Source organism: Filicampus tigris, chromosome 13, assembly GCF_054856515.1.
Source record: "Filicampus tigris isolate MCC_2025a chromosome 13, RoL_Ftig_1.0, whole genome shotgun sequence".
In the NCBI taxonomy this organism is placed as follows: domain Eukaryota; kingdom Metazoa; phylum Chordata; class Actinopteri; order Syngnathiformes; family Syngnathidae; genus Filicampus; species Filicampus tigris.
This window is the reverse complement of record NC_141229.1, coordinates 16,635,860-16,661,541: the sequence shown is the minus strand read 5'-3', so window position 1 is coordinate 16,661,541 and position 25,682 is coordinate 16,635,860. Positions and strand designations below refer to the sequence as shown.

The 25,682-nt window shown below is 40.2% G+C and overlaps 1 protein-coding gene across 3 annotated transcripts; it reads right to left on the bottom strand.

The window, feature by feature from the left end:
• Positions 1-2,449: 2,449 nt before the first annotated feature.
• LOC147137770 (filamin-A-interacting protein 1-like) lies at positions 2,450-24,601 on the bottom strand. 3 transcript variants are annotated; one of them, XM_086050576.1, is made up of 7 exons: positions 24,207-24,601; positions 14,225-14,446; positions 12,890-13,175; positions 12,048-12,221; positions 11,781-11,959; positions 3,907-6,682; positions 2,450-2,925 (listed from the first exon to the last, which is right to left on the bottom strand). In XM_086050576.1, the coding sequence occupies exons 2-7, from the start codon at positions 14,269-14,271 to the stop codon at positions 2,719-2,721; spliced, it is 3,669 nt and encodes a 1,222-aa protein (XP_085906702.1). In that variant the 5' UTR covers positions 14,272-14,446; positions 24,207-24,601; the 3' UTR covers positions 2,450-2,718. The 3 variants fall into 3 exon arrangements, with proteins under 3 accessions (XP_085906702.1, XP_085906704.1, XP_085906703.1); XM_086050578.1 differs by having other exon boundaries at positions 14,275-14,446; XM_086050577.1 differs by lacking the exon at positions 14,225-14,446.
• Positions 24,602-25,682: the final 1,081 nt, after the last annotated feature.

Here is a 25,682-nt window from a genome sequence, read left to right as displayed (position 1 = left end):
AACGCCCCCTTCTGGGCAGCTATATAGCCACACAGTCAGTGGAGTGACAGACACAATTTGTCCCTTCAAAATCATTGTACATAATGTCCAAAAACAGTGATCAGTCAGTACCAAAATTTATGTGGACATCTCTACTTATGCCCTCATCAACCTCTGAAAATACCTCATAAGCCTCTCTATGGCTCACTTATGAGAGAATGAGGAAATGAGCAGTTTACATGCAGTTTCTCTCATGCCAGATTTTCTATTTTGGTAAATTCCAACATGTACGGCATCACAGTACACCAGGGCTAGGGGGTGCTATAGCCCTGTCAGAAATCTGTCTAGCCCCAATTCAGCTCCCCAACTATCGATTTGTCATTCATTCATTCATTCATTCATTCATTCATTCATTCATTCATTCATATATATTTTAAGTTTTAAAACATTAAAAAGTTGAAGTAGCCATTCTGTTCCAATACAATTCCTGTTCCTGTAGTTGTGCTGCAGCTGCACCCCGTTCGTGTTTGTGAGGATGGGGTGGGGTGAGTCTTACACTTACTTCAGCGTTAGGGTTTTTGTCCCTCCTTTTTCATCTCATTCTCTGTCCACAAAATGGGCGTCCGTCCGGGATGGACCTCGAACGGAATGCATATACATATACATATACATACAGATAAAATTATTGATACTTTGTAACGTATTGATACTTACACACCGTATCAGAATACAATACTAATATGTCATGTTATCGATACTACAGTGCGCATGCCCACAGCGTCCACCGCACGCACTCTGCAAGCAGCATAGCCTACCTGTCAGACAGCCTTCGGCAGTCAGGAGCACCAGGAGCACTGTGACTCCACTTGTCATTCCACGTTTTAATGCTGCTAAGTATGGCCAGTGCGGCGACGGCAGGAGGGCCAAACCAACCAGTCTTGTTCATGTTAATTTTTTTTTTATTTGCCTTTTTAAAGTATTTGTCTTTTTTGTTTATCGCCGCAGTATTGAAAGAGATATTACTACTAGTATTACGTGTTTTACATGGGATTTATATAAATTTTGACATTTTAGTATCGTGACAACCCTCGACCGCAACAACCCGCAAGCTCCATTCATTTGGATGCCATAGGCAGGTCCTCATCGTAACAAGTCTTAAGGCCGATATAGATCACATCGGATGTCGGGAAGCATTGAGGCATCGGATTGCACCATCTGATGTAGCGAACACCATCGTAACATCGGATCCCGTCAGGAAGCGTCAGATTTTAAATGTCTTGTAATTCTTTATTCTTTGTGTGTTTGATGGAATATTGTCATGCTCTTTTTCTTAAGACATCTGAGAACTTTTTAAAAATGTGAACAATTAGCAATGTACAAAATAGCAAAATACAGTATATCTTCTTTTAGCGCAATTAAATGCAGCACTTAGACATTATGACCCATAACTAAATCAGGCCAAAATCCGGCGTACAAAAAATGCTACGGGTATTTTATTTTATACCAGAAGTGGTAGCAAACATCATGGCCGTGCTCTCGGATGCGTTCGGAAATACTCTCTGAGCACTCCGCCTCTCCGAACAGACCACTCTCATTCGTGTTAGGCATCAGGGTGGATTTCCAAACACACCCCTTGCTGCATGACCCTCGTGTAACCCTTTGCAGCACTTTTCTAAAATGGAGACTGTTGCGAAGAAAAGGAACGTTGACAGAGAGGCCCGTCGCTTCCAGGAGAAGTGGAACGTGGCCTATTTTTTTCACTGAAATACAAAACAACTGGGTCTGCCTAATTTGCCAATAGACTGTGGCTGGTTCAAGGAATTCAATATCAAATGGCACTACCAAACGAAACATGCAAACTACGAAGAGATGACTGGGATTTAATGCTGTGAAAAATTAAAGCAACAATGATAATAAGAAATGCACGTTTGTTACATTATTGCCATGCTTAAGTCAACCCAAACATATTTTTTTCAAGAATATGTTTGCAGCAGGCCCACTAATGACTTCTGATTAATTTTACATTTGTGGAATAAGATTTAATCCACCCGTTTTCACCCGTGAGCAATTGTGATGTCATTTTCAGTCGACAGAAGACAAAATGGCCGCCCCCGGAGATGGCTAAAAACGAGTGGATTAACACTTATTCCGCAAAAGCAATATTTATCAGAATGCGCTGTTTCAACTAGTGGGCTTGCATTGAACATATTCTTGAAAACAAATGTTTGCGTTGACTTCCACTTTAAGGTTTCATTTAGCAATTTGGTTGCTCCTTATGTTATGAAGCACGACATTAAATCATTTGAACCTTTTACAAGTATGCATAACCGTACCAGAACATAGCTTGATTTGGCTTGTAAAGATGAATCCATGCATAGACAAACATCAGATTTGTGCTACTTTTTTCCAATGAAAATGAACACTTTAAAATTATTTTTATTCAAAATATGTTTAATAACAAATGATTTACATACAATTAAAACACAAATAACATTAAAATAAACTGCATACAATTGAAGTTGTTCTCATTATATGCGATGCAATAAACAATTAGTAGCAGTGTTTTTCTTCCATACATTTTAGTTATGTAAAAGACGTAGATATGATATGTGACAGGGAAGTACAAAAGGCTATACATAAATATAATGTTTTATAATATAATTTTAATCACTCACTTGGCAGTTGTTTAATCAAGGTGTTATTGTCTCTTTAGCACCATAGAGAATTTTGGTTTGTTAATCAGCCTTTTCCTCCATTTTGATAAGTAATCCCATTCACGGCTGATTTCTTAACTTCTATCCTCATAGATTGACTCTCAGCACGCGACTCTGCCTTCACTCCACTCGATATGCCCAAGGAACCAAGCACCGTCTTCCCTGTTTTCAGGCTCTTGGACATTGGGATGCGGGTCAGCCCCGTACGAGGGGCCTGGGAATCGTGCCCACACTGTTTGACAATAGAGAGACAGAAAGACAGAGGGACAGAGAGAGTACAGTTTCTCAGCCAGAAGAATGAAAGCGGTTGGCATTTGAATGGAAAATGAAGAATAATTCATTTTAAAAAAGCAAAACAGGAATTCAAAAATTTCTAAACAGTGTAACTCACTGGACAGAAACAGAATGAATATGCAAATATTTATTCATTCTTTCACTTGCAACCCAGTTAGCCGGGCATGGTTTCTGTGTGTTGTTACTGCTGCAAGGCTGTTTTTTGTCAGCCAGGGGGCACAGAGCCCTGTGAATCTGTTTGTGAATGTAAACACTGTGAAACAAATATAAATTGCAGCATGCCTGTAACAGGGTGGCAAACTGCCACATCATTAGCTCTGCTGTGCTGAGGCCAGCCCATAGGGCCTTTTTTTTTGTCACGCTAGCAATCTGAGCCACAAAGAAGGTATCATAAGGTCCACTGAAACAGCAACACTATTTCGCTCTCATGGCCTTCAGTTTGCGCAGTGATACATGCAAATAATCAACATATAAACTTTATGTATTCGTCTATTCTTTAAAGTTCAAATTTTTTACTTTGATTTTGATTTTTTGGGGGGACTAGTTTCCACAAAATACTGAAAAGTACGTAATTAAGTATTCAGCATCTTTTCCAAAAAGTGTTTCCACCTGTACAAATTACACCGAAAGCATACAATTTGACAGGTATGAATTCCTGGTCCGTGGAAGGTGATCAACAAATGGATTGAGATTATGGAGTGTGGACTTTTTAATTGATGCAAAGGTCTAGATATAGCTGCACTGTATAAGCACCTTTATCCAGATTGTCATTGAAATATGATAGGCCCATGCACTTGGGGCCAGTTTTTCATTTACAAAATGACTGCTGTGAAGCAATAGTACTGCTGGCCTTAGACCTTTGCATCCTACTGAATATCATTATATCGTTCTGTTGTAATGAGCCTGAGAAAAAACGTACCATGCTCTGTGTGGGTCTGGTAGTGTTTGATGCAACAGGGGAAATCGTAATGGTGCTCATCACTTTGTTCTGTGTGGTCCGGGTTGTGGTAATTTGGCGAGGGGAGCGCAACACTGTCCCAGTCGACAAGGTCAGTTCCTTGCTCTCAGCTACAGCAGACACTGGCCTGACTACCATCTTTGGGGTCAGACTATTACCTAGATGAATATGGATCTTGTTATCATCAGTGGTGGTGATAATGCTCGTATTATTGTGACCCTTCCTTATAGGCACTGGAACCATCTGCTTTTCAGGGGTAACCTTGAAAACAGCCCGGCCCATGGTCATCTCTTGGGGCTCTGGGGAGGCAGAGGCTTCAGGCACTGCCGTGGTGCTAACTGTCATGATGGTGACAGGAGACATTGGTCTTCCCGAGGTAGAGGAGGAAGCTTGGCTGCTGTCTGGAGACTTGGCTCTGGAAATAGTTGTGATGGTGACTGGAGATTTGGTTCTTTCTGGACCCTGATGTCCATTGGTGGCCTTTCCCCGAATTGTAGCAGAGTGTGTTGGAATGATTGTAATTCTGGATTTAGGTTGTGATGGGTTAACATTGAGTGGAGCTACATCCTCAGCAGTGGCGCTAGTGATTTCAAGGGTGGCCATATTGTTTTGGTGGTCCGGTGTCACTCGGATGTGTAAAGGCTGCCCTTGCTTGTGAGCCATAGTCAGGCTTGGATTACCACTAATATGTGTTTTTTCCAGGCTGGTTTCATGAGAGTTGGTGTCTTTCTTCCTCATCCAAGGAATCCAGGATTTCTTCATACTGAGATCACTTCCAGATGAAGGGGAACGTTCAATGCCACCAGTCTTTTCTGTCGGCTTCTTCAGACTCTTCTGCCTTAAATTGTTCATGATGTGATTCTCTTCTTGAACAGACTTTCTGATAAAACCAGCCGGAGTATCCTCCTCTGTTGGCCCATTGGACAATACTTCTGTCTGTACTCCAGTTGATGTGACAGCAACGTCAACCATCCTCCTTCCATTCAAACTGGGCCTGAGTGCGCGACTGTGACGCTTTGCTATCTCCAGTTCTTTGGTCAAATGGAGAACCTCACTGCCCATGTTCTTGGCTTTCTCTTCCTCTTCAAAGAACCTCTGCTGTAGGACTGAGTAATCTACTTGCAGTTGAGAAAGCTGGTCCTCCTTGTGCATCAGTTCATGTATCTTTTCCTTTAGAGCTATAACATCTGCCTGCATCTCTCTGGTTTTGGCCTCCTCTCTCTTGTATTGTTGTCGCAGATCCTCTTCCTGGCTGTCTTCCTCTCCTTTCTCAATTGCTTTGTTCCGTGCTATCTGACTCCTCATTGCCTCTACTTGCTGCGAAAGTATATTGGCTTTGTCTTGTTCTGTTATGAACCTTTTCTCCAAAATGTCATATTGATCCTCTGTTTTGATCAGGTCTCCCTCAACCACCTCAAGTTGTTTGAGGCGATTTCTTAAATGTTCAATCTCAAAGGTTAGCTCTTTGATTTTGTTATCTTCTCTTTTTCCAGCATCAGGTGTTCTTCCTTGCTCACATTTTACCGATTTGTTTGCAGAAAGCCTTTCTGCTTGCTCCAAACTATCCAACCTCTTTTTCATTTGGCTAACCTTTGAGAGAAGATCCTTTGTTTTATCTGTTTCATATGCCAGCTTGGTGTTGAGGTCCCTCTTTTCTGTCGTCAGACTGTCAACTTTTGTTTCCATTTCTGATTTAAACTTTAAGAGTTTTTTGCTTTCGTCTATCAATTTTTCTGTCACCTCCATAACCTTACTCTGCTCATCTTTGACCCTCTTACTCAAGTCCTGCTTTTTCTTTTCATCTGATGTCATTCTTTCCACCAAAGTCTTTCGTTCTTCCATTAAAGCTACAGTCAACGACTTCAGCTTACCTAACTCATCCTTGAGGTTAAGCTCAGACTTTTCTAACTTGAGCTCAGAGGATTCAAGCTCTTTCATTCGGATCTTGAGCGTCACAACTTCCTCAGAGAGCTCTTTGGTCAGGCCCTTCTCTCTTTCTAAAGCAGCGCATAATTGAGCAGACTCCTTCTTACTTATGGTAAAGGCACATTCAAGTTTCTCTAACTCTATCATTCTTTTCTGAAGTTTCTCCACCTCAATCCGAAGGTCTTTACTTTTGTTATTCTCCTCTTGTAGCTTTTTCTTGAGCTCCTTGCACTGATTTTCAGTTCGGGTGATCTCCTCATCGTTTCCTTCCATCTCCAGCACACGCTTCTTTAAATTCTCGAGCTCTGTAATTAAATTTGAGTTTACACACTCTCCTTTACCAGTTTTGTCCCTCATCTCCTGCAGTTCCTCTTCATATTTCCTCAAGGATTTATTGCTCTCCTCTATCTCATCCACTGTACGCAAAAGCCCTAAAATTTTTGAATTGAGTTGATGGTTGAGGAGCTCCTGACTGGCAAGTTTAGTGTTCATCTCTTCATGCTGCTGAGCACATGTGACAGTTTTTTCTTTTAGCTCGGCCTCTAAGCCCAGAACCCTGTGGGCATCTTCCTGAGCATGCTCCCTGGCTTCACTTAGTATCTTCCTCTGCTGCTGAAGCTGCTGGCTGAGTTCCTGGATCCGCTGAGTCTGTTGGTCCATTTGCTCCAGGTGTTGTTGGCGCTCATTGACCAACATCAGGGCAAATGATTTCAGTTTCACCAGCTCCTCTTGCACTTTGGCCAGGCGTTTAGAATGCTCCTTCTCCTTTTTCACCTGGTAGGCTTTTTCATTGTCAAGCAGTTTCTTTAGTCTAAAAGTGAGAACAGGAAAAAATCAAGGTTGTGCATTAGTTAGGCATGTAATAAACCTAATACTTACAAGTTACTTGCTACGTTTCTGCACTAAAGACTGTATTATACAAATATGAATCATTTTCATTCAATAATGTATTGTTTGAGCAGTGATGTAAGTTATTTCTGTAACAGTAATAGTTTCCCATCTAATGATTAGTTTTACTAATGTATTTTTGGTACTACTATTACTACGACTCTTACTTTTTACACATTTCCTGTATGCCAGTGGAAAACACTCTTTGTTTTTTGTTTGTTTGTTTGTTTGTTTGTTTTGTTTTGGGATTTTTCCCATTACATCTGCAAAACATTTTTATACTGCTCAGATAGCTGAGGATTTGATACAGCTCACTGACAATACAGAAACAGTAGGTAATTATTCATCAACACTTGAGCCATAGTCAGAGTTAAATATTACATCCAGATCTCCCAAAGTACTTCCTTCCTCCCAAATTAGGGTTGAGACTAACACACAAACTGGTGTTTGCTATGCTTCACCTTGTGGGCTTCTTTTCTGTTTTCTACTTTCTGGTCTGCTAATGTGGATTCCTGCTGCTCCAACAAAATGCATACAAAACACAATGTAATGTTGCATGTTCCACCTCTGCAGTACCACAAACATTGCACTACCAAATATGGGCTATACGTCTTAGCTATGCAAAATACACCAAAATATAGTCAATAAAGAAATATTTGTACATCCATTTCAAAGGAATTTCATCTTTCAATGCAACATTAAATATAAATGAAATCAGAAGAAGAGCTTAATCAGAACTTACCACTGTTGTTCTACATGCAACACACAGGCATAATTACAGTGATACAAAATCCAATAAGAATGCGTGACAAGTAGCCATGGCCTCTTTTTCCACAAATTATCCTCTGTCACATCTCAAGCATGCTTGTTTAAGGACTATGAAAGATGAATTACTACAGTGCAGAACCATCAGACCTCTGGTGTGCGATGTCACCTTATCCTTATAAGGCAGTAGTGTGTGCGTGTGCGTGTGTGTGTGTGGGGGGGGGGGTGCGCGCGTGTGTGTGTGTGCGTGCGTGTGGGGGTGCGTGTGTGTGTGGGTGTGTGTGTGTGTTCGTGTGGAAGAAAGTGAGAGAGACTGCGTACTGTTCTACTTTGGACTGTGAAAGGGGTGGGATTTTTGCCACAGGAGGAGTGCTCTGCAAAACTCCCCCAATTTTCCTGCTTCCATGCAATACTGGCATGTTTGAGTGAAGGCCAATCCAAACAATTTTCCAGCCAGTTTAGGTCTTACTGGGTAAAACGTCACACAGTTTGTAATTCTTCGCAAGTTCATCTGAGGATTTTTCAGTTTTTTGACACTTTAAGGGTAAAACTATGAAAGGAAACAGGAGGGATTGTTCATTGTAATTCCCCTTGAGGGGAAACTGGACTAGTACAGGTTTCCATGTGATGAGGGAAACAGATACTGAACCATTTTTAAGTGAAGAAGATTGAAGATGACAAAATGTAACCATGACAATAGGTTTGAGTCCACCGTGATGCACAACACTGGACTTTTATATATACTTTTATATATTCTGATAGTTTCAGTAATAACATTAACATCTCTGACATAGCATTCAATTAGAAAATGTGCAACCAATTAGAGAAATTCAGGTCGAATTGTTGTTTTTTGGTAAAGAAGCATAAATTTGTCAAAAGCTATGATCCATATTTGACAATATGATGCCGTGATTTCATTTGTAGAGTGATTTTTTTCCTCTTTGTTATTATTAAATTGTAAAAATGCAGAGACATATTCCTAATCTGACTAAATATAAATGTTTTAGTTAGTTATTGATCAGGCTGAAACACATTGAAAGTTGAATTATGAGAATTAAAAAAAAAAAAACACACACATGGAATCATGGCACAACATTTTATCCCCTGTTTCCTGAGGAATTTGCTCAAAGGCAACGACAAACCCCTGTCTCCAAGGGATTGAAGTAGACGATAGCTGCCAAAAAGCTGTCACTAAAATAATGCGTTATGTAGAATTTATCTCACTTGACACAAAAAAACACAATCATGTGAAGCTAGAATGTCGGGTTGAAAATATGCACATGATAATTGTTTTAGTGTGAGGTATCTTGAGGATGTACCCCGCAGCTTTCGTGCACATCAAAATTTGTAGGTGTCCAATTTTAATCCACAGTATGCTAAAATAACCCTCACGGGGAGCTTCTGAAGACCGTTCTCCAGTGGGAGGTTAATTAATGTACGTTTAACTTTAATATTGATATTATGTACAAACTACATGATGTTAAATAACCAAGAAAATCCCCATTTTTCTCTGTTGAGCGTCAACCACCATGTCACTTAGATATTTGAGGTTCTTGACATACAAATTGATCTGTTATCTGAGAGGCGTTAATTGCTGATGGTTACCAGAATGAAAGAGCTTATTTGGTGCCCATTTTCTGCATTCCTGTGACTGTTTGGCATGCAACCATTTTTTCCACTTATCCCCCACCCACAACACTGGAGGATATCACACTAATGGAAAATGAGATTTTTCCATTTCAACTAAAGGAAAGAATGACAAAGTAGAACAGTACCAGACTTGCAGATATAGCAAAAATGCATTTTTGTTTAGGTATTTGGGGCTTTTAGGTATTTCTCGAAAGGGAATCCTTCATGTATTTACACTATTTGTGTTTTTTATATTGTCACATTTTTTTTTTTTTAGTTATTCTTTCATTTTTATGTTTTCTACGTTACAGACATTGCATTGTGATTTTTTTAAATAAAAAACTGGACATACGTGTTTTTCACAGGACAGCGACGATTCGCTCTTCTTCATGCATCGAACACTTGCCTTACATTTTTTTCTAATTGTATCCTCTTGGCAGATTATCATACAGCATGGGTCTATGGTGAAAGAGGTGTTACAGCTGTTTCTTCACAATCATAACTTGAGCAGACCAGCTGCTGCAAACTACAGACAGAACTTTCATGTAGGAAAATTAAATGTTCGTTTATGCAACACTTTCCAAAGTGAGACTTACAATGTTTAAATTCTAGCATGCAATGCCAGTGTAGACTTTCCTCAAACAACGGTCATAAAATAAAATGATACAGTTTTACCAAAAGGCTGTCAGCAATTAGTTCAAACCACAACCTGCTACATTTAGTATTGTTCCACCGCGAGTAAGCCTTAACTGACAGCTCTATTAAAGTAAGAAACAATGGGGTGGGAGTATGGGGCAGATTTAGTTTTGGGACATGTACTTTCAAGCCATTTTGGTAAATACAAATTGTAAACAGTACATGTTGTACATTTCCTAATTTTCACACAGCATGGGTGTCAGGTCCACCAATGCCTATTCAATTATATAATAGAGCTTAGTCATACCAATGTTAGAGAATTATTTTTCCATGTTGTGAGCGAGGGTACATCAACCCAATTATTTTAGTATTTTTTATTATATTTACTTTTAATTGTAAAAAAATACATGTATAACACATTGCTTAAAAAAACAAACAAATTTTAAAAATGCTGTGCAAGTGTTATCACGTTTACTTTTGAGATGCGCAAATTATGGCAATGTCATTTCAACAAGCATATGCATAGAAAACCTCGTTGCATATAAAGTTGACAATGTTGAATTTCTTTTTTTAATCTAGCCATATCTAATACTAAAACTAACTTTCATGTATAAAGTATAGATCAGTCTTGGTTTTTGTCATCTTAACAGTGACTTGGGTCGACTGAAGTCACTACCACTTAAGCAAAGAGCTCTTGTCACAGCCATTTAGCCAGGCTTGACTGTAAGGCAAAGATTATTCTCTCCGATGTGCTTTCGATTCTCATTCAGGGAAGGCATTCGCTGCAGAGAGATGGGTTATAAGGTTAACAGAAAATATTTGCTCCTGACGCAATTGTTTATTTGGTGCTCATTTCTCTTCGGTGTGAGAAAATAACATGTGTCTCTCTGAGGGATAGTCAAATGTTTACACTTTAAATGCTGGAGCATTATCAGCATTATACACGTTATTGTGAATATATATTTTTTTAAGGTTTCACACTAATAAGAGTAAAAAATAATTCAGTTTGAGTGTTGTGCTTCATTTCAATGGATTCAAATGTCAAAGCGGGCCACCCCATACATTTTAACTTTGAGAACACGTTTTCCTTTTTAATAGCTATTTTACAGTGGTGTGATCATTACACATTTTAAATTGTAGTAAAAGATTTTATAATGGCAACAGTTTGACTATGAAACAGTTAATCTACATTGTCATTATTTCCTATGGGGAATAAAATCTGACCAAACAAGACTAACAAGTGTCCTGGACCAATTTATGATTTGATTTTGGAGGTTCCACTGTATATGCACAATTCCTCCCAGAACAAAGAAACTGCCAATTACAGTCTCTCTCATTGGTAAGTACTTAGTAGGGGCTCAGTTCATATTTGCATTCAGTGCAGATACACAACTCATTTGATCTCTGTGAGGCCCTCCGTATTCACATGATGGTATATCCATGGTGTGCAGCACCCCTCCCTCTGTCTCTCCATCACACTTCCCATCTGCAGTTTCCCTCATGACCAAAAGGGAAAGGTCACAGGGTATGGGATGACATCATTTCAGAAGTGATGTAATGGACACTTGATTCTATTTCTTTTTTGTACAGTCCTTATCTCCTTCAGTCCAGAATCAAACACTTTGAGGAAATCAACCCAAACATTTTTTTTTTAAGAATATGTTCCAAGCAGGCCCACTAGTTGAAACAAGGCATTCTGATAAATATTGTGTTTGTGGAATATGAGTTAAGCAGCAAAATCCACCCCTTTTTAGCCATCTCAGCCATTTAGTCATTTCTATCACGGCTCAGCTTCAGAAAACAGGTCAGCCGTGATTGGTAGTTACCTGAGCCCTGAGCAACTGTGATGTCATTCTCAGTCGATAGAAATGACAAAAAAGCCGCCCCGAGATGGCTAAAAACGAGTGAATTAATTCTTATTCCACAAACGCAAAATTTATCAGAATGCCTTGTTTTCAACGATATATATGCCCATAGGTGTCTTTCCTCACCTTTCTCTCTCTTGCTCAAGGAGATTGGTAAAGTCGTCACTCTTGTTCATGTAATCGACGTGTTTGAGCTTCTCGCTGTCCAGCTCATGGACAGTGCGACGGTGGCACTTTTCAGCAAGCAGCAACTGACCCAGCATCCGTCTGTAGGTTTCCCTGTGCTTCTCCTGCAGGCGCTCCAGCTGCAAAAGAGCACAAAGAACAATGCGCAATCTGTGCTCATTTTAAGAGACATGATAATCAATGTTGCAAAAGATTGCTGTGACTGACCTCAATCATCGGCTTTTGGTATACACTGTGGATGTGTGGCGGGGTGCCGGTGATGAGGCCGTCCCTCTGCAGGGCCTGGAGGGCCGAGCTACCTGCTTCGAAGCTGTCTGCTGATACAGTGGTCACTTCAGGGTCTTGCTTAGATTTTAGCATGCTGATAACATCTTCTCTTGCCTACAGGCACACATAGATATAATAAGATTAAAATAGCATAATGCAGCTTGAAGTGCACACACCCAAAAAAAACAGCAGGAAATTATACAATGATGTTGGCTTTCTTTAATTTGGTATTTTTCTCACAATGAATGGATTGACTTCACTTTTGGAGTTGTTATGCAGCAGTTGTTTTGCCATTTTCCAAAAGTATGCTGGCGAAATGGGTCTCAGGTCACAGTTTACTGGGTCATCTATCGTCATAGTCAAAGGCTGTAATCACCAAGTAGTGTTGGACTTTTTTGATTGATGTTGTACTCTATTATTATACAGGAATTAATCACTTTATTATTGATTATTATTGATTATCTTGGCAATAGTGTACATAGGAGGAATTTCGAACAGTTCTTGAGTTTTGGACAAACATTGCTTTCTGTGAAGGCGAAGAGTCACCCTTAACCACAAGGTGGTGGTCTAGGTCAACTTCAATCCTAGACTACAATGTGGTACAGTATCCCCATTCACGCTCGGTGCTACGCATACTTTGAATTAACTGTGTACTCCTGTGCTGAGAGGCAAAGGTTTGTACAAATATTTAATATGTGAGACCTAAATGAATCATTTTGCCACTGAAACATTGGCTGCGGTGCGGGTCGGATCGGATGTTTAGAGACTTCTTGCAAAATCACCTGAATCTCTCCTTCCATGATCCCCAGCAGTTTGAGCAGATCCTGTTTGGACAGGTTCATGATAGCACCTCCTTTTTCTCCCGTCTTTGAGTCCATCATTGTCTGCTCTTTGTCAAATATCACCTCCATCTTATCTTCACCTTCCTGCTGCTGAACTTTGGCCTTCATGTTCTTCACAGCAATACACACATCCTGCTCATGGCTGATGTCATGGTCATCCTGTGGTACCCCGAGCACCCCGTTGGTCGGCCGTGCCACCTCACTGCTTTTGGATCTCATCTCCCACCTGGGCCAAGGACAGAGAAAAAGTATGTAATCCGACTTGACAAAGAATGGGAGTTTTGGCAAGCATGTAATCGTTTTTTTGTTTTTTACATCCATCCTTCCATTTCTTTAACGCTTGTTCTCATAAGGGTAGCGGGTGAGCTGATTTGGGGTAAGAGGCTGTTTACACTCCCGAACTGGTTACCAGCCAATTTTGAGGGTCATGCAAATAGTCAGTCACACTCCCATTCACAATGTTGGGAAATTTAGAGTCTTCAATGAACCTAATATGATAATATTGTTTTTGGAATGTGTGAAGGAGCCGGAATGATGATGTGCTAAGCAGCTGGTCATTGTGCCGCCTATCTGAAGCTCCCTATCTGACATCTAAATCAAATCAAAGTACGCAACATTTTTCTCATCCCAATTCTGCACCATTAATTATGTTTGAGGCAGCATGACTCCCTTAATGATTTCAACACAGGTGGAAAGAGCCTGGAAGAAGACTGTGACTCACTTGTATAGTGTGTTCATTGTTCAACACACACTGTGGTTCATCAAAGTGGGAGTGTGTGTTTTTGTCTCTTGTGTGCGTTTGTGTTTCTAATCTCAACCTGTCCTTGAGACAAGTAATGTTTGTGATCTTTAGAACTAGCAACGCCTGGGTGTGTAAGTGCCAAGAAAACATCATCAGACAGAACAGCCTTTCTGAGCAAATGTATCACAATGTGAAGCAAATATATGCAAAAGCAATTACACAACACAGCAAGCGGGAATTCCGGACTGTACAGTAAATAGAGAACTGTAGGTCTTTGAACACTGACGGAATCAGATTTACGACAATATGCATTACGGGAAGCTCGTCTGTTAAAGATTCTGGCTCAGGAGAGAGTGAAATCCTAACTAATGGTGCTTGAAACTGACCTCTCTGAACTTCCCTATTTTCAGGGGAAATAAGCCCTGCACATTAGGCAGAAGAATACAAGATAGCAAAGACTACATCTCTCAGTTCAAAGAGAAAAGATAAAGAACCAGAACAAAAGTACACAGGACGTGCATGCTTCAGCTTACCTCTGGACGTTCCCTGGGTGCACAGAAGGCGACTTGATTAATTTCATTACCTGCTATCTCGTGCATAACTGTAATCATTGGGTCACATGCAGCCCAGCAGTGCACAAACAAGTGCTTCCAGGGCTCATCCAGGCAGCATCGGCACATTGATGAGACATGACAAATGTCCTGACGGCTTCAAAGCTTGCCCAACTCAGCACTCGTGATGAAGCAAGTGTGACGCTGTGAATAGTGGTGACAAAATCAGGCATTCAGTGCTTTATTTTTAAATACTGAACTGATGCCATGATAATCCACATACTACTACGATGCTGCTCTCATGTTGCAGGGCCACTCTTCATGGTTCAACAGAGCAAGCAAGGAAGTGTCTGACCGTTAAATGATGTAAAGCACGGGAAATGTCATTAAGGAACAACAAAACTTTTGCAAACGATAAACAACATGTTCATTATCACGGGTGAACTGTGCCGTGAAAAGTGTTCAACTTTTAAAATTCCTATCATTTCGCAACAATTTATAACTGGAGATTCTATAATTGAGGTCTTGAGCTTGTTTATTCAATTGTTCCGGTGTGCCACGGCCGTCGTGAAAGATGTAATACTAGTGTTAACCACAGGATGGCATACATCACTCACCACTGCCTCTCATCCAGTGGCTGGAATTGTGAAGAAGAGCGTGTCATGGCCACCACAACATCGATCTCAAAAGTACACATGGACAACAGTGATTTATTTCCACAGTTCGTTTAGAGTGCATGAGGATTGAGTCAATTTGTTTCCTCCATAAACATATAAATAGATGTATTCAACGCTTAAAGCTGAAGTGAACCCAAACATATATTTTTTAAGAATATGTTCTATGCAGGCCCACTAGTTGAAACACAGCAGTCTGATTAATATTGTTTCTGGAATATAAATTAAGCAACAAAATTCACCCATTTTCAGCCATCTCAGGGGGCGGCCATTTTGTCACTTCTGTCGACTGAAAATGACATCACACACCCTAAGGGCTCAGATAACGACCAATCATAGCTCAGCTTCAGAAAATAGGTGAGCCGTGATTGGTCGATATCCGAGCCCTGAGTGAGCATCTGTGATGTCATTTTCGGTCGACAGAAACGACAAAATGGCCGCCCCTGAGATGGCTAAAAATGGGTGGATTTTGCACTCATATTTTATATGAATCATATTCCCTTGTTTCAACTAGTGGTCCTGCATAGAACATATTCTTGAAAACAATGTTTGGATTGACTTTCTCTTTAATAGTGTTTGAAATGCATATGGTGACTTCATTGGGCAAGCAGCCGTTGTGATGGACTCTCTTTACAAAGGGGGGTGCATCCAGGATCAACTTTACTGACAAATAGAGCTCCGGACGTTGATGTCACGCATCCCACAATGCACTGTGCCAAAAGTAAATCATGCCATTTTGGCATGGTTGAAAAGTTGTCGCTAATTTGAGGAAACGTCAAACTTGCTCTGTTGTGCACCAGGGCACCAAGATAAGAGGGAACAAATGAAGGGGCAAGCATTCTACAGGCTACCAAAATAAGAACCGAGGCGTAGCGACGACGTACGGCTCTTCAGGTCGCTCTCCAACGCCACGGGGGTCGCGACGAGCGCGGCATCCTTGGTCTGCCGGAACGCCCAGCATGGTGCAGCGCTGTCTGACAAATTACCAAACATGGTCAACTAAACTTGCCCCGGAACAAAAATGAAATGCGCCAGTTTGTCTACAAAAACAGAGCCTGAAATGTGAACCTTTTCAATACAAAAAAAAAAAAATCTGAAATCTGATCATGATACTGCATGGGCTGTATTGATGACAATGTTGTATTTGACAAATCTTAAGTAGGGTCAGCCAGCAATGGCAAGAACTCATCATCACTTCAATGCCTTTCCTGTTTGATTCACCTTGCCTGGCCATTGAAGCCTTGTCTGTATTGAATTCTCCTGAGCAACAAATGGGCATTCCAGAGTCACGTGCCCTACATTCCAGTTGGCATGCAGCACTCTCGGTTGTCTTTATGGTGAATAAAAAAGAGCTGTCACCACAATCAAGCTTTAGTCAAAGGTCTTTGGTGATGACCAGACTGCCCACACCACACATTCACAACATTACTTATTGTTTGGCATCCAACGTGGTACAGTGTAATGTCATTAGACAGAGCCAGAGGTACCACAAACAAAGCCCAAATTTAAAATGGGAACCCAAATGTAACTCATGGCAAGTCCAGCTGTCACATAGGCGCACATACATTCAAGTATTTATAGCGCCTCATTCCAAAAAGAAAAAAAGGACCTATAAAGTATGTCAGTGGTCAGTGGGTGGATACCACCAATGGTTGCTACATGACTTTCATCTTTGGTCTAAATTTGGTTCGCTTTTTTTTTTTTTTTTTTCTTTTTTACTCAAAGTATCAAATACACAAAATAGCTTCCATATAGGCGCGTGTAAAGTGGCAGCACACACAATGTATTGTAAATAATTAACATGAACACACTTATTTGGTATGTAAACTACAGTATTTGTTGTATCAGTGACAGAAATCGATTGGGTAGACTTAAAGGCATTCCTCCCTCTCTCTGAAAAGGCTGTGAACGCTGCAAAGAGGAAACAAACTCCAAAGTTGCTTTCATTTCCGGCATAATGGTCAGGTATTTCAAAACGTTTTTTTTCAGTTTCAGTAGGCCAAAGGAACAGTGACAACTATTTAATATCCATCCATTTTCCATAATGCTTCGACAATTCAACAATTTCGAGTCTTAAGTTAAGCTACCATGCATGTTTCCGGAATGTGGGTGAAAGCTGCAGTACCCAACCACAGGGAGAACATGCAAATGCTATATAAGAAAGCCTGAGTGAAGATTCAAACCCAGGACCTATCGACTGAGGCAGATGTGCTAACTACCATATCACTGTGCAAACTGTTTTTTTTCCCAAACATAAAATATTTACGGTAATTCAAAGGGACAGACAATTCACATTAAAGCACCCTCAGGTCCCCGCCCCCGACAAAAGAAAAACACAATGACATTACAAGAAAAATGTTATAATATACAATGTCCAAGTTTGAATAGAGCTAAATGTCAAAAATGCCCGCACAATGTAAATGCAATGGTGAGAAAACAAATCAGCAGCTGATATCTCATCTGCCGTGTATTAATTGGGTAACATGATATCTTCAAGTGGTATCTGTACTACTAACCCCCTACCAGATTCTTGCTCCATGCCTGTCTAATATTTAAAAAAGGCGCTCAAAGGGGGCGTTGCCTGGAGGACCACTGGGCTTGCGTGGGTGGAGAGCCTTGGGCGTAGTCTTTCTGTGATTGACAGCAGCGGTGACAAACCTAAATCATTTCTATACTACGACAAGCTATGCTAGATAAATTAACCAAATGATATACTAATAAATCACTAAACTGAAAATCAATATGAAGGTGTTCGCAGATGATACTATTCCAACTTCAACTCACCACGGAGACGTGTATGAGACTGAGCCAATTACATACCCCACGGTGGCAGAGCGACTATGTCAAGATTCTCTGCTAGTCCAATCAGATGACAAAAAGCTAAATTCACATGCAGTGTAATGTTTAGCCTGAAGATGGCTCCCCACAGATTTTTGCCCCAAATTCAAGACTTCAACAAACATGCACTAAAATGTCAAAATAATGAACTCGTACATAAAGACAGCATTAATAGACAGCCATTTATACAGTTTATCAGCAAAGATAAATACATAAATAAATAAATAAGTAATTGTTTGGCCGCGAGTATCCTTTTAAAATGTTGGTTAGAAACACTGGGTTGACGAATGGCCAATACCAAAAAAAGAATCATTTCATTGTCTCCAATAACAGACACTAATGTTTACACCAGGCATCCATTTCCTATCCCACATATCCTGTTCTGGGTCACACGGAGTCAGAACCTATCCTAGATGACTTGAGACGATAAGCGGATGATACCCTGGAATGGTCGCCAATGAATCAGACAACCATTTACAGTCACACCAGCACTTAGTGGGTCCTGTATGGAAGCAGGCGAGTGAACCACAACATGTTAACTGACTGATTGTGGTTACACAATCATGAAACTTAAAGTTAGAAAAACTGCTGCAATGCAGGAGCCAGACTGTTACTTCCTTTTCCTTTTCTTCATAATAATGTGACTTTGCACTTCTAATATTTGAAGCTTCTGTCAAAAATAGAACTATAAGATCTTACATTGTTGTCAATATTTGTTTTCTCTTCCGAGTGATCCTAATACTCAATGTGACTAAATAAGGAAAGAAAAATGTTAGTGTTTGGCAACTTGCTCTGTTAGCAGACACCTACAAAATGCGTTCTGCAAGATTTGTCAGTCATTCTGACATGAGAGGCAAAGCCAGCCAAGATTTTCAAATTTGATGTTTGAATCTTTATCTGTGCGTTGGAGGAGGCATTTCAAATCAATCTGTCTGTTAATGAAATCTTGGCGAGCGAGTTACCATTCAGGGGTACAAAGCAGCAGTATGTTCCCAGCGTTTTGATGGACAGTGTGTTCCAGTCTAGACGAGCAGTGACCTCAGGTCAGATTTTACGTAACTGGCATGTTCTCGGAAAATTAAGATTTGGTATGCAAGTTGTTCAAGTAGCAGCTGTAACTCATACATCTATAAATCCCCTTAAAATACCAAGTATCAGCAGCATTTAAAAAAATACCAAACTGTATACTTATGATGAATTGTTGCATGTCATGCATGTCAAAGCAGCTTCAGTTTAAAAGTATTCTTGGTTAGCATGCGAATGAGACCGCAAACATTATGCATTTTGTGTGCACTCTTGACACGGTTGATAAGTGCTTGCAGTCATCAAGCATATACGCGAGTGCAGCTGCTTGATTGCATGACTCACCTTCATAAAGGAGGAATCAGTATCTCAGGAAACATGAATTGAGTCAGTATTATTCAGCGAGCCAAAGTCAATGAATGGGACATAACCATGGAAATGACATAGTGAAAAATAGTCCAGCGTTCAGCAAAACAATGCAGCGTGTGTTCTTGTTTATGTTTGGAGCTGCATAGAAATAATAATTACAATAATTAAGTACACTCTATTCAGATGGAGGAAGCAAATGATGTAACTTTTTTTCACAATTAAATTCACTTCCGGGTGGCTTAATAGCAGTTCGCTGACATCCTTCCATCAAAATACACAAATGATAAAGAATTAAAAGAATTAATATCCACTTTTCATAGTAGAGGTCAAATCACTGAGTTTTGGGGGGCAGGCGGTTTTGTACCCTATGACTTGGCTAAAGTTAGGCCATGGAATGAAGCAAGCATTCTGAAGTTTTCAAAATAGGCGTTCATTACAATGCTGAACTTTGCTCATTTGTGTTACTGAAAAATGGATACAAAGTTTATTTTTCAAAGACGGAGTTCCGATATATGTTGAGCATAAATGAGTAAAGTAAGTAGTGAAATGGAAATGAACAAAAATAATTTGAAAACTTTTCCTGAATTTGAATGTGAGTAATATGTAATATGACAAAAAGTGGACAGGAAGAAATATGTAGAGTACTTGCAATTGAGTGTTGGGACCATTTTATGTGCTTATGGAGTAGAAAAGGTTAAACACTTCAGGCAGCTTGTTGTCATGTAAGATATACAGCCTAATTGTATGGTCCTACTCAGCTGTGTTCATGTACAATATGTTTTTAAGCTTGTTGTGCAGATGCTTGGGCCGATTCAATTCTCAGTGCAGAAGTGATGCAGTTGAACATGATGCTGTGATTTCTGTGTGACTGCGTTCCGAACAAACAGACTGAAGTGGAAACTACAGTCAATCATAGTCTGTTCCATGACCCTAAGTGACCTCCAAGTTGCTCTTAATTTCAACATTCTTTCCATAACATACAGTATACAGTCTGCATAGTACTGCACCTTGCCTCTTACCTCAAGTCAGCTGGTATCCAGCTCACCCATGAGCCTTATCAGAACAAGCGATATATTAAACTGTGTTACTAAAATAAAGTAAAACTATTGAAGATGTCATAGAGACTAATGCGTAATGGAGAGGAAACAGGTACCGTATTTATTTGCACAATGATATTGTCACCTATGGCATTTTATCGGTTATAGAATGCCATCACTGCCCAGTGATGTAATCGACTTTCAATTTATTTCCAGAGTGTTGAATTTCATTCATCATAACATTGTTCCTTTCCAGTTAGATGCAACTAGTTATCAGTGTGCTTGCAGAGATGTGGAACCCACCAATTGTTGGACTTGGATCCCCTCTGACATTATAAGGCACCAATTAGCAGCTAATCCAATGTTTATGGCCAGTGCGCTTTGCCGCCTCGCCATTCAGGATCAAATGATCTGGAGAAGATCTTAAGTTGCTATGGAGTCTGAGGACTTATTTTTAAACCAAAGTGAGTTACCCGTGATCTGTGAAACATCCAAATGTGTCTTTCCTGAATTTTTGGAATTCAACTGCAGGGGCTCTTATATGTCTAAGAGCTGCATGTGTCCGTGACAGCTGTTGTTGAGGCCCACCAGACTCAGAGAGTAGATGCCGATAGTGCTGACAGTTTCATAGCATACTTCTGTACGTGCGCAGAACCACTCATGCTGACACCAATACCTTTTCTACATACTTTGGCTGCTGTCTTTTGTTATCTGTATCCAATCTTTCTTGTCTTTATTTTACAAGCCATGATTTCTTTCCCTCAAAAAACAGTTATAACAGGGCATTGCAAAATGACTCATTGCCCGCCTGAAGTCCAGCTCTAGTTCGCAGGTGACAATCATTTGATATAGCGTACAACAGGGATGCGCAGCTATGTCAAGGCTATTTTTTAACGGTTAAAGCTACAGTATGTGTAATGTTCTATTTTAAGGCCATGTGAGTGACTCAATCCTTAGCTACAACCAGTTATGTGGCCTTGTGGGTTTGGAGCGGCCCCTAGATAGCGTGTTTTAGATGTCTTCCTTCTCCAACACACCTGATTCAAATGATCAGCTCAACAGCAAGCTCTGAGAAGCCTGATAACAATCCTGATCATTTGAACGGGTGAGTTGGAGGAGGGAGCTATCTAGAACATTCTGGATAAGGGCCCCAAGGACCAGAGTTGGACAACCCTGGTATGAAAACCCAGTGCAATACCAATTTTACAACATCAATAATCACAGAAGGAAAATAAAGACAATACATGGATTAAATAATGAATACAGTAATATAGTACGTAATACAATTCCCATTACACTACACACTGAAGGGCATGCATCAGATATAGGAATTGAGTTGACATGGTGCAAGCAACTGTAAATGTGTCAAGAACTAATAAAAGCCGAATGCATTCTTACCACCGTTATTTAGGGCTGTTTTAATTGTCTCTGTGGGGTTTTATTTATCATTGCAAGTCAATAATCATCACACACACCAGAAAAACTTTAGAACTCTAAACATGTGCAGTGTGAATGTCAGTCAGAAAGGGTAACCCAACAACCTCCTTCACCTCCACATGTTCACTTTCAGGAGCCAACAATAAACCTTAGCTTTTTTTTTTTAATTGATTTTTTAATTTGTTTTTCAGTTTAACTGAAATAAAGTACCTTCCATCCACCCAACCCATTTCTACAAAGTTACGTTGTTCAGGGTTGAAGGGTGTTGGATCCTCTCCCAGCTGACTTAATGCGAGAGGTGGATGCCACTCTGGACCGGTCACCAGTCAATCGCAGGGCACGTATCGAGACACATACCCATTGACACTCACATTTAGACCCACCATGCTGCCTGCATGAAAGTCACATGAGTGCACCACTACACTATTGTTGTAAAGTGTTGTTGTTTTTTTAACAACTGATATTATTATCTGTTGCTTTATATATTGCTATTTATGATTTAGTACAAATGTTCACTAGAAAGTAGTCATATTTTTGTGATTGTTGTCTTGTTAAAAGCCCTTAATACATTCAAATGATGAATGTTATAATAGTTCGGGATTTTTCATTATAGTTACTTTTCATTTTGACTATAATTCAGTTAGTTTGAATTAGTTACTAGAGCAAGTTTGTTAATTATTAGGTTTTTTTTTAATGGTTCCTTTCAGTTTTGTTTTTATTAGTTTTAGTTTTTCTTTGATTGTTGAGTATTTGTCAAGCGCAAGATAATTAAAAAAAGTGTAGTAAATTAAACTTGTAAATTAACTACAATTCTCAAACAACTGAGCTTTCTTCTTCTGTAGCTACGGATGTAGAGGAATACAGAAATAAATACATTTAAAATGAACCCTGAAGCCTATTGTATGGAATTAATTGACAAAAACGAAAACATAGGACATTTTTTTTATAATTATAGTTAGTTTTAGTTGGTTTTATAAACAAAAGATATAGTTTCAGTCACGTTTAATTTTTTTAATTTGTTGGCCAAAACGGTTTTTCAATTTTAGTTTTAGTTATTAGTTTTAGTTATTTTGTTCATTTTTCTTAACCATACCTGGGAATGAGCATGCACAAAACAATTGCTTTCTAATCAATCAAATATTAAGGTAAATTTTTAGTGTGTCTTAAGTCAATACAGCATTGGCATACACTCGGGGTTGGACATCATCAGATCCCTGGTTAAATCTTGGTCACCGTGTAATATTAGAAAGATTTATAGTCACTCTTCCTCATTCACCCCACCGATAATTGCACTACATTCACAAATGTATCATTTTCAAGTATCCATTCGAGTGCCCACCAAGCACTATGTCAAGCCGAAATGAGCACACAACAACATTAATGAGCAAAACACTGCCACTGGTTCTCTTTGTGGCATGGATACCACAGCAGGCGAGGGGACCGGTAAGCCGCAAGAGGATGGACGAGGGGGAGAAAAGAGTGAGATGGCGCACGGTTTTCAGGGCACTTGGCCCAATCAATCTTTGGCAATTAAAGCCACTCCTGTGCTAAAATCCAATGCTGGCAGTCAGGTACAGGTATGTTTCAGTTTTTCTTTTTGGAATACCATGGCGGTGTACAGTATGTTGACAAATGGATAGAGGGTAGCGGCTGAGACCATGTGTCTCCTCCAACAGGCTGATGACCTCAGGCAGATGAAATTGAATTTCTTTTAACACCATTACAACACGTACGCTGGATGAAATGTGTCATTCTGCTGCAGGATGATCAGAAGTGGTGTGTGAGCGTTTCTGTTTTGTCAGTCAAGTAGGGAATAATTCCATTTTGCTTTTTCTTTGTTTGTTGCAAAGAAGATAACATACGCAGATTCACATTCAAAGCAGTAAAACACCAGTTTCGTGACAGCATATGTGTCGTCACTCGTCATCAAAGTTAAGATGGACAGTTCATTGGTTTTACAGTGGTTAACTTCTTTTTATACTTGTGTCAAGGTTAACATTTTTTAAGGCGAGTGTGACACAAATCTGCAATACAACTCATCCTCCGGTTAAGCCGTTATTGTTTGTCATTCAAGTTAAGAGGGAGTTTGAGTTGATTTACATTTTAATATTAACCGTGGTTTACATCTACACTTTACAACACTTGTACAACAGTTTGGAATGAATCTAGCTAGCAAATGCTCCAGTGAATATCCATAGTCCTTATATGACTTTAAGACTTCATGCTCATGACTCAGTGTGCTTTCATCCTTCGTTGTCTGCTGGGATTCTGCCCACTTGAAAACACTGACTAAATGGTCGCATTCATGAATTGCAGTCAAATGTATTTCGTCCAGATATTTTATTCATGACTCTAACCACTCGTCATTTACTACAACAATGAGCGAATTTGTGAAAAATCTGAATTAATGATCGATTGAAAAGAAACCTTGTTCATTCAGTGAGTGAAGAAGAGTGATTGCTTGTCTTGAATAAGGCCAAACTGTTAGTTGTCTACAATGACTGATAACAGCCTGACATTCTTTCTCAGTCTGACAGGAGGAATAAGATAGTTTGTGATGCACAAATAAAGGGGGGAAAGAGTTACCTGTTGTGTTTTCCCCCACGTTTAGTTGGTGGTCGCCCCACGTGGGTAATCCTGGTAATGTAGGGAAGTGAAGCATCCACAAATATCCACTTGAGATGTCCTGTGGTGGTCCTGGCTATTGAGCAGTGCTAAGAGCAATCCCCATGCTCTTTTCCCTAGAAGAAAGCAATAATGGAGCACTGTAACTTCCCACTCTTAACTCTCTTGCTCTCTCTCTCTCACTCTTGCCCTCCCTCCCTCGTTCACTCCCACAGCCTATTCAGTTTTGCTAAAACACAGAAATCCTTTCCAGAAGGAAGTCGGGGCAAGTATTGACTTAAAAAGGAGGACAGTTTGGATGTTCGGACCTCTTGAGAGAATGAGTTTGTCGCCAAGAAGGAAGTAGACACAAGTACAGCCTGATGTCCTTTTTGCAAATCCTTTGAGCATCCCGTGCATTTCTTCTCTTCAGAGTCACAGGAGCTAAAAAAGTTCCACTCTATATATAACTCCCCCTCTCTTGCCAGCATGGGTGCTGTTGGCAGCTGAGGTTATCTGAATCTTTAGACGATTTGGCCGGCCAGCAAGACCACTAACCCTCCCCGCTGTCCTGGGATGACAGCTGAACCATGTCATAATGCTCGGAAAGTCCGGTGACAGCAGACACCCAACCCCTCAAGTTGCTCCAAGGAACCACCAACTGCTGACGTATAGGTGGTCTTGGAGTGGGAGCGTGAGCCAAACTTTCCAACACTTCTGTACTTACACTTGCTCGCAGTCTCTGTTACAATGTAAATTTAGACAGTGAGGTCAGCGCATAGTGCATTAGTCATTGAGCCCTACAATACACTTCATTTGGTTCACTTGCTCCAATGAGGTCCAAAACAGGAGCGCTATCAAAAATTCACTTCAGTGCTACAATAGCTCTCATTAGATCACAGACCTCCACCAAGGCTGGACAGTCCAAAACATGTCAGTCCAATCCTACGTTTTCATTATGCGTCCACGGCACCCCCATTTGCCTGGAATGTTGTGTGTCGTGGGATCTTGGCCATTCTTTTCTCCGTATTCAAGTCTTGCAAAGTTCTCTCATGGTCGAGAGGCTGAAAGGGGCCCTGCGTTTCATCCCTTGGTTTACCACGAATATCAGTACATTCTGAAGGGGTCTGTCAAGGGTCTCTATGGATGTAACATGGATGCCGGGCAGCTTTGAATGACGCTCCCCTGTCTTGGCCTGGCCCCAGAGTGGGCATCAGCATGGGGGGGTACATGTAGGTGTTAATGCTGCTCAATAAATATTTAATAATATGATTTTTTGTCAAAAAATAATTCACTAATCAATTTCTTGTATCAAAGCATACAAAAGACCCTGTAATTCACATATTTTTGTAGAGAGGCTCCCCGTGTGCTCAGCGTAAAAACGGGCGCATCTTTATTTTCATACCGGGGCAAGTCTAGTTTATCGTTCACACATGGATGCACTTTGAAGTTTTTTAG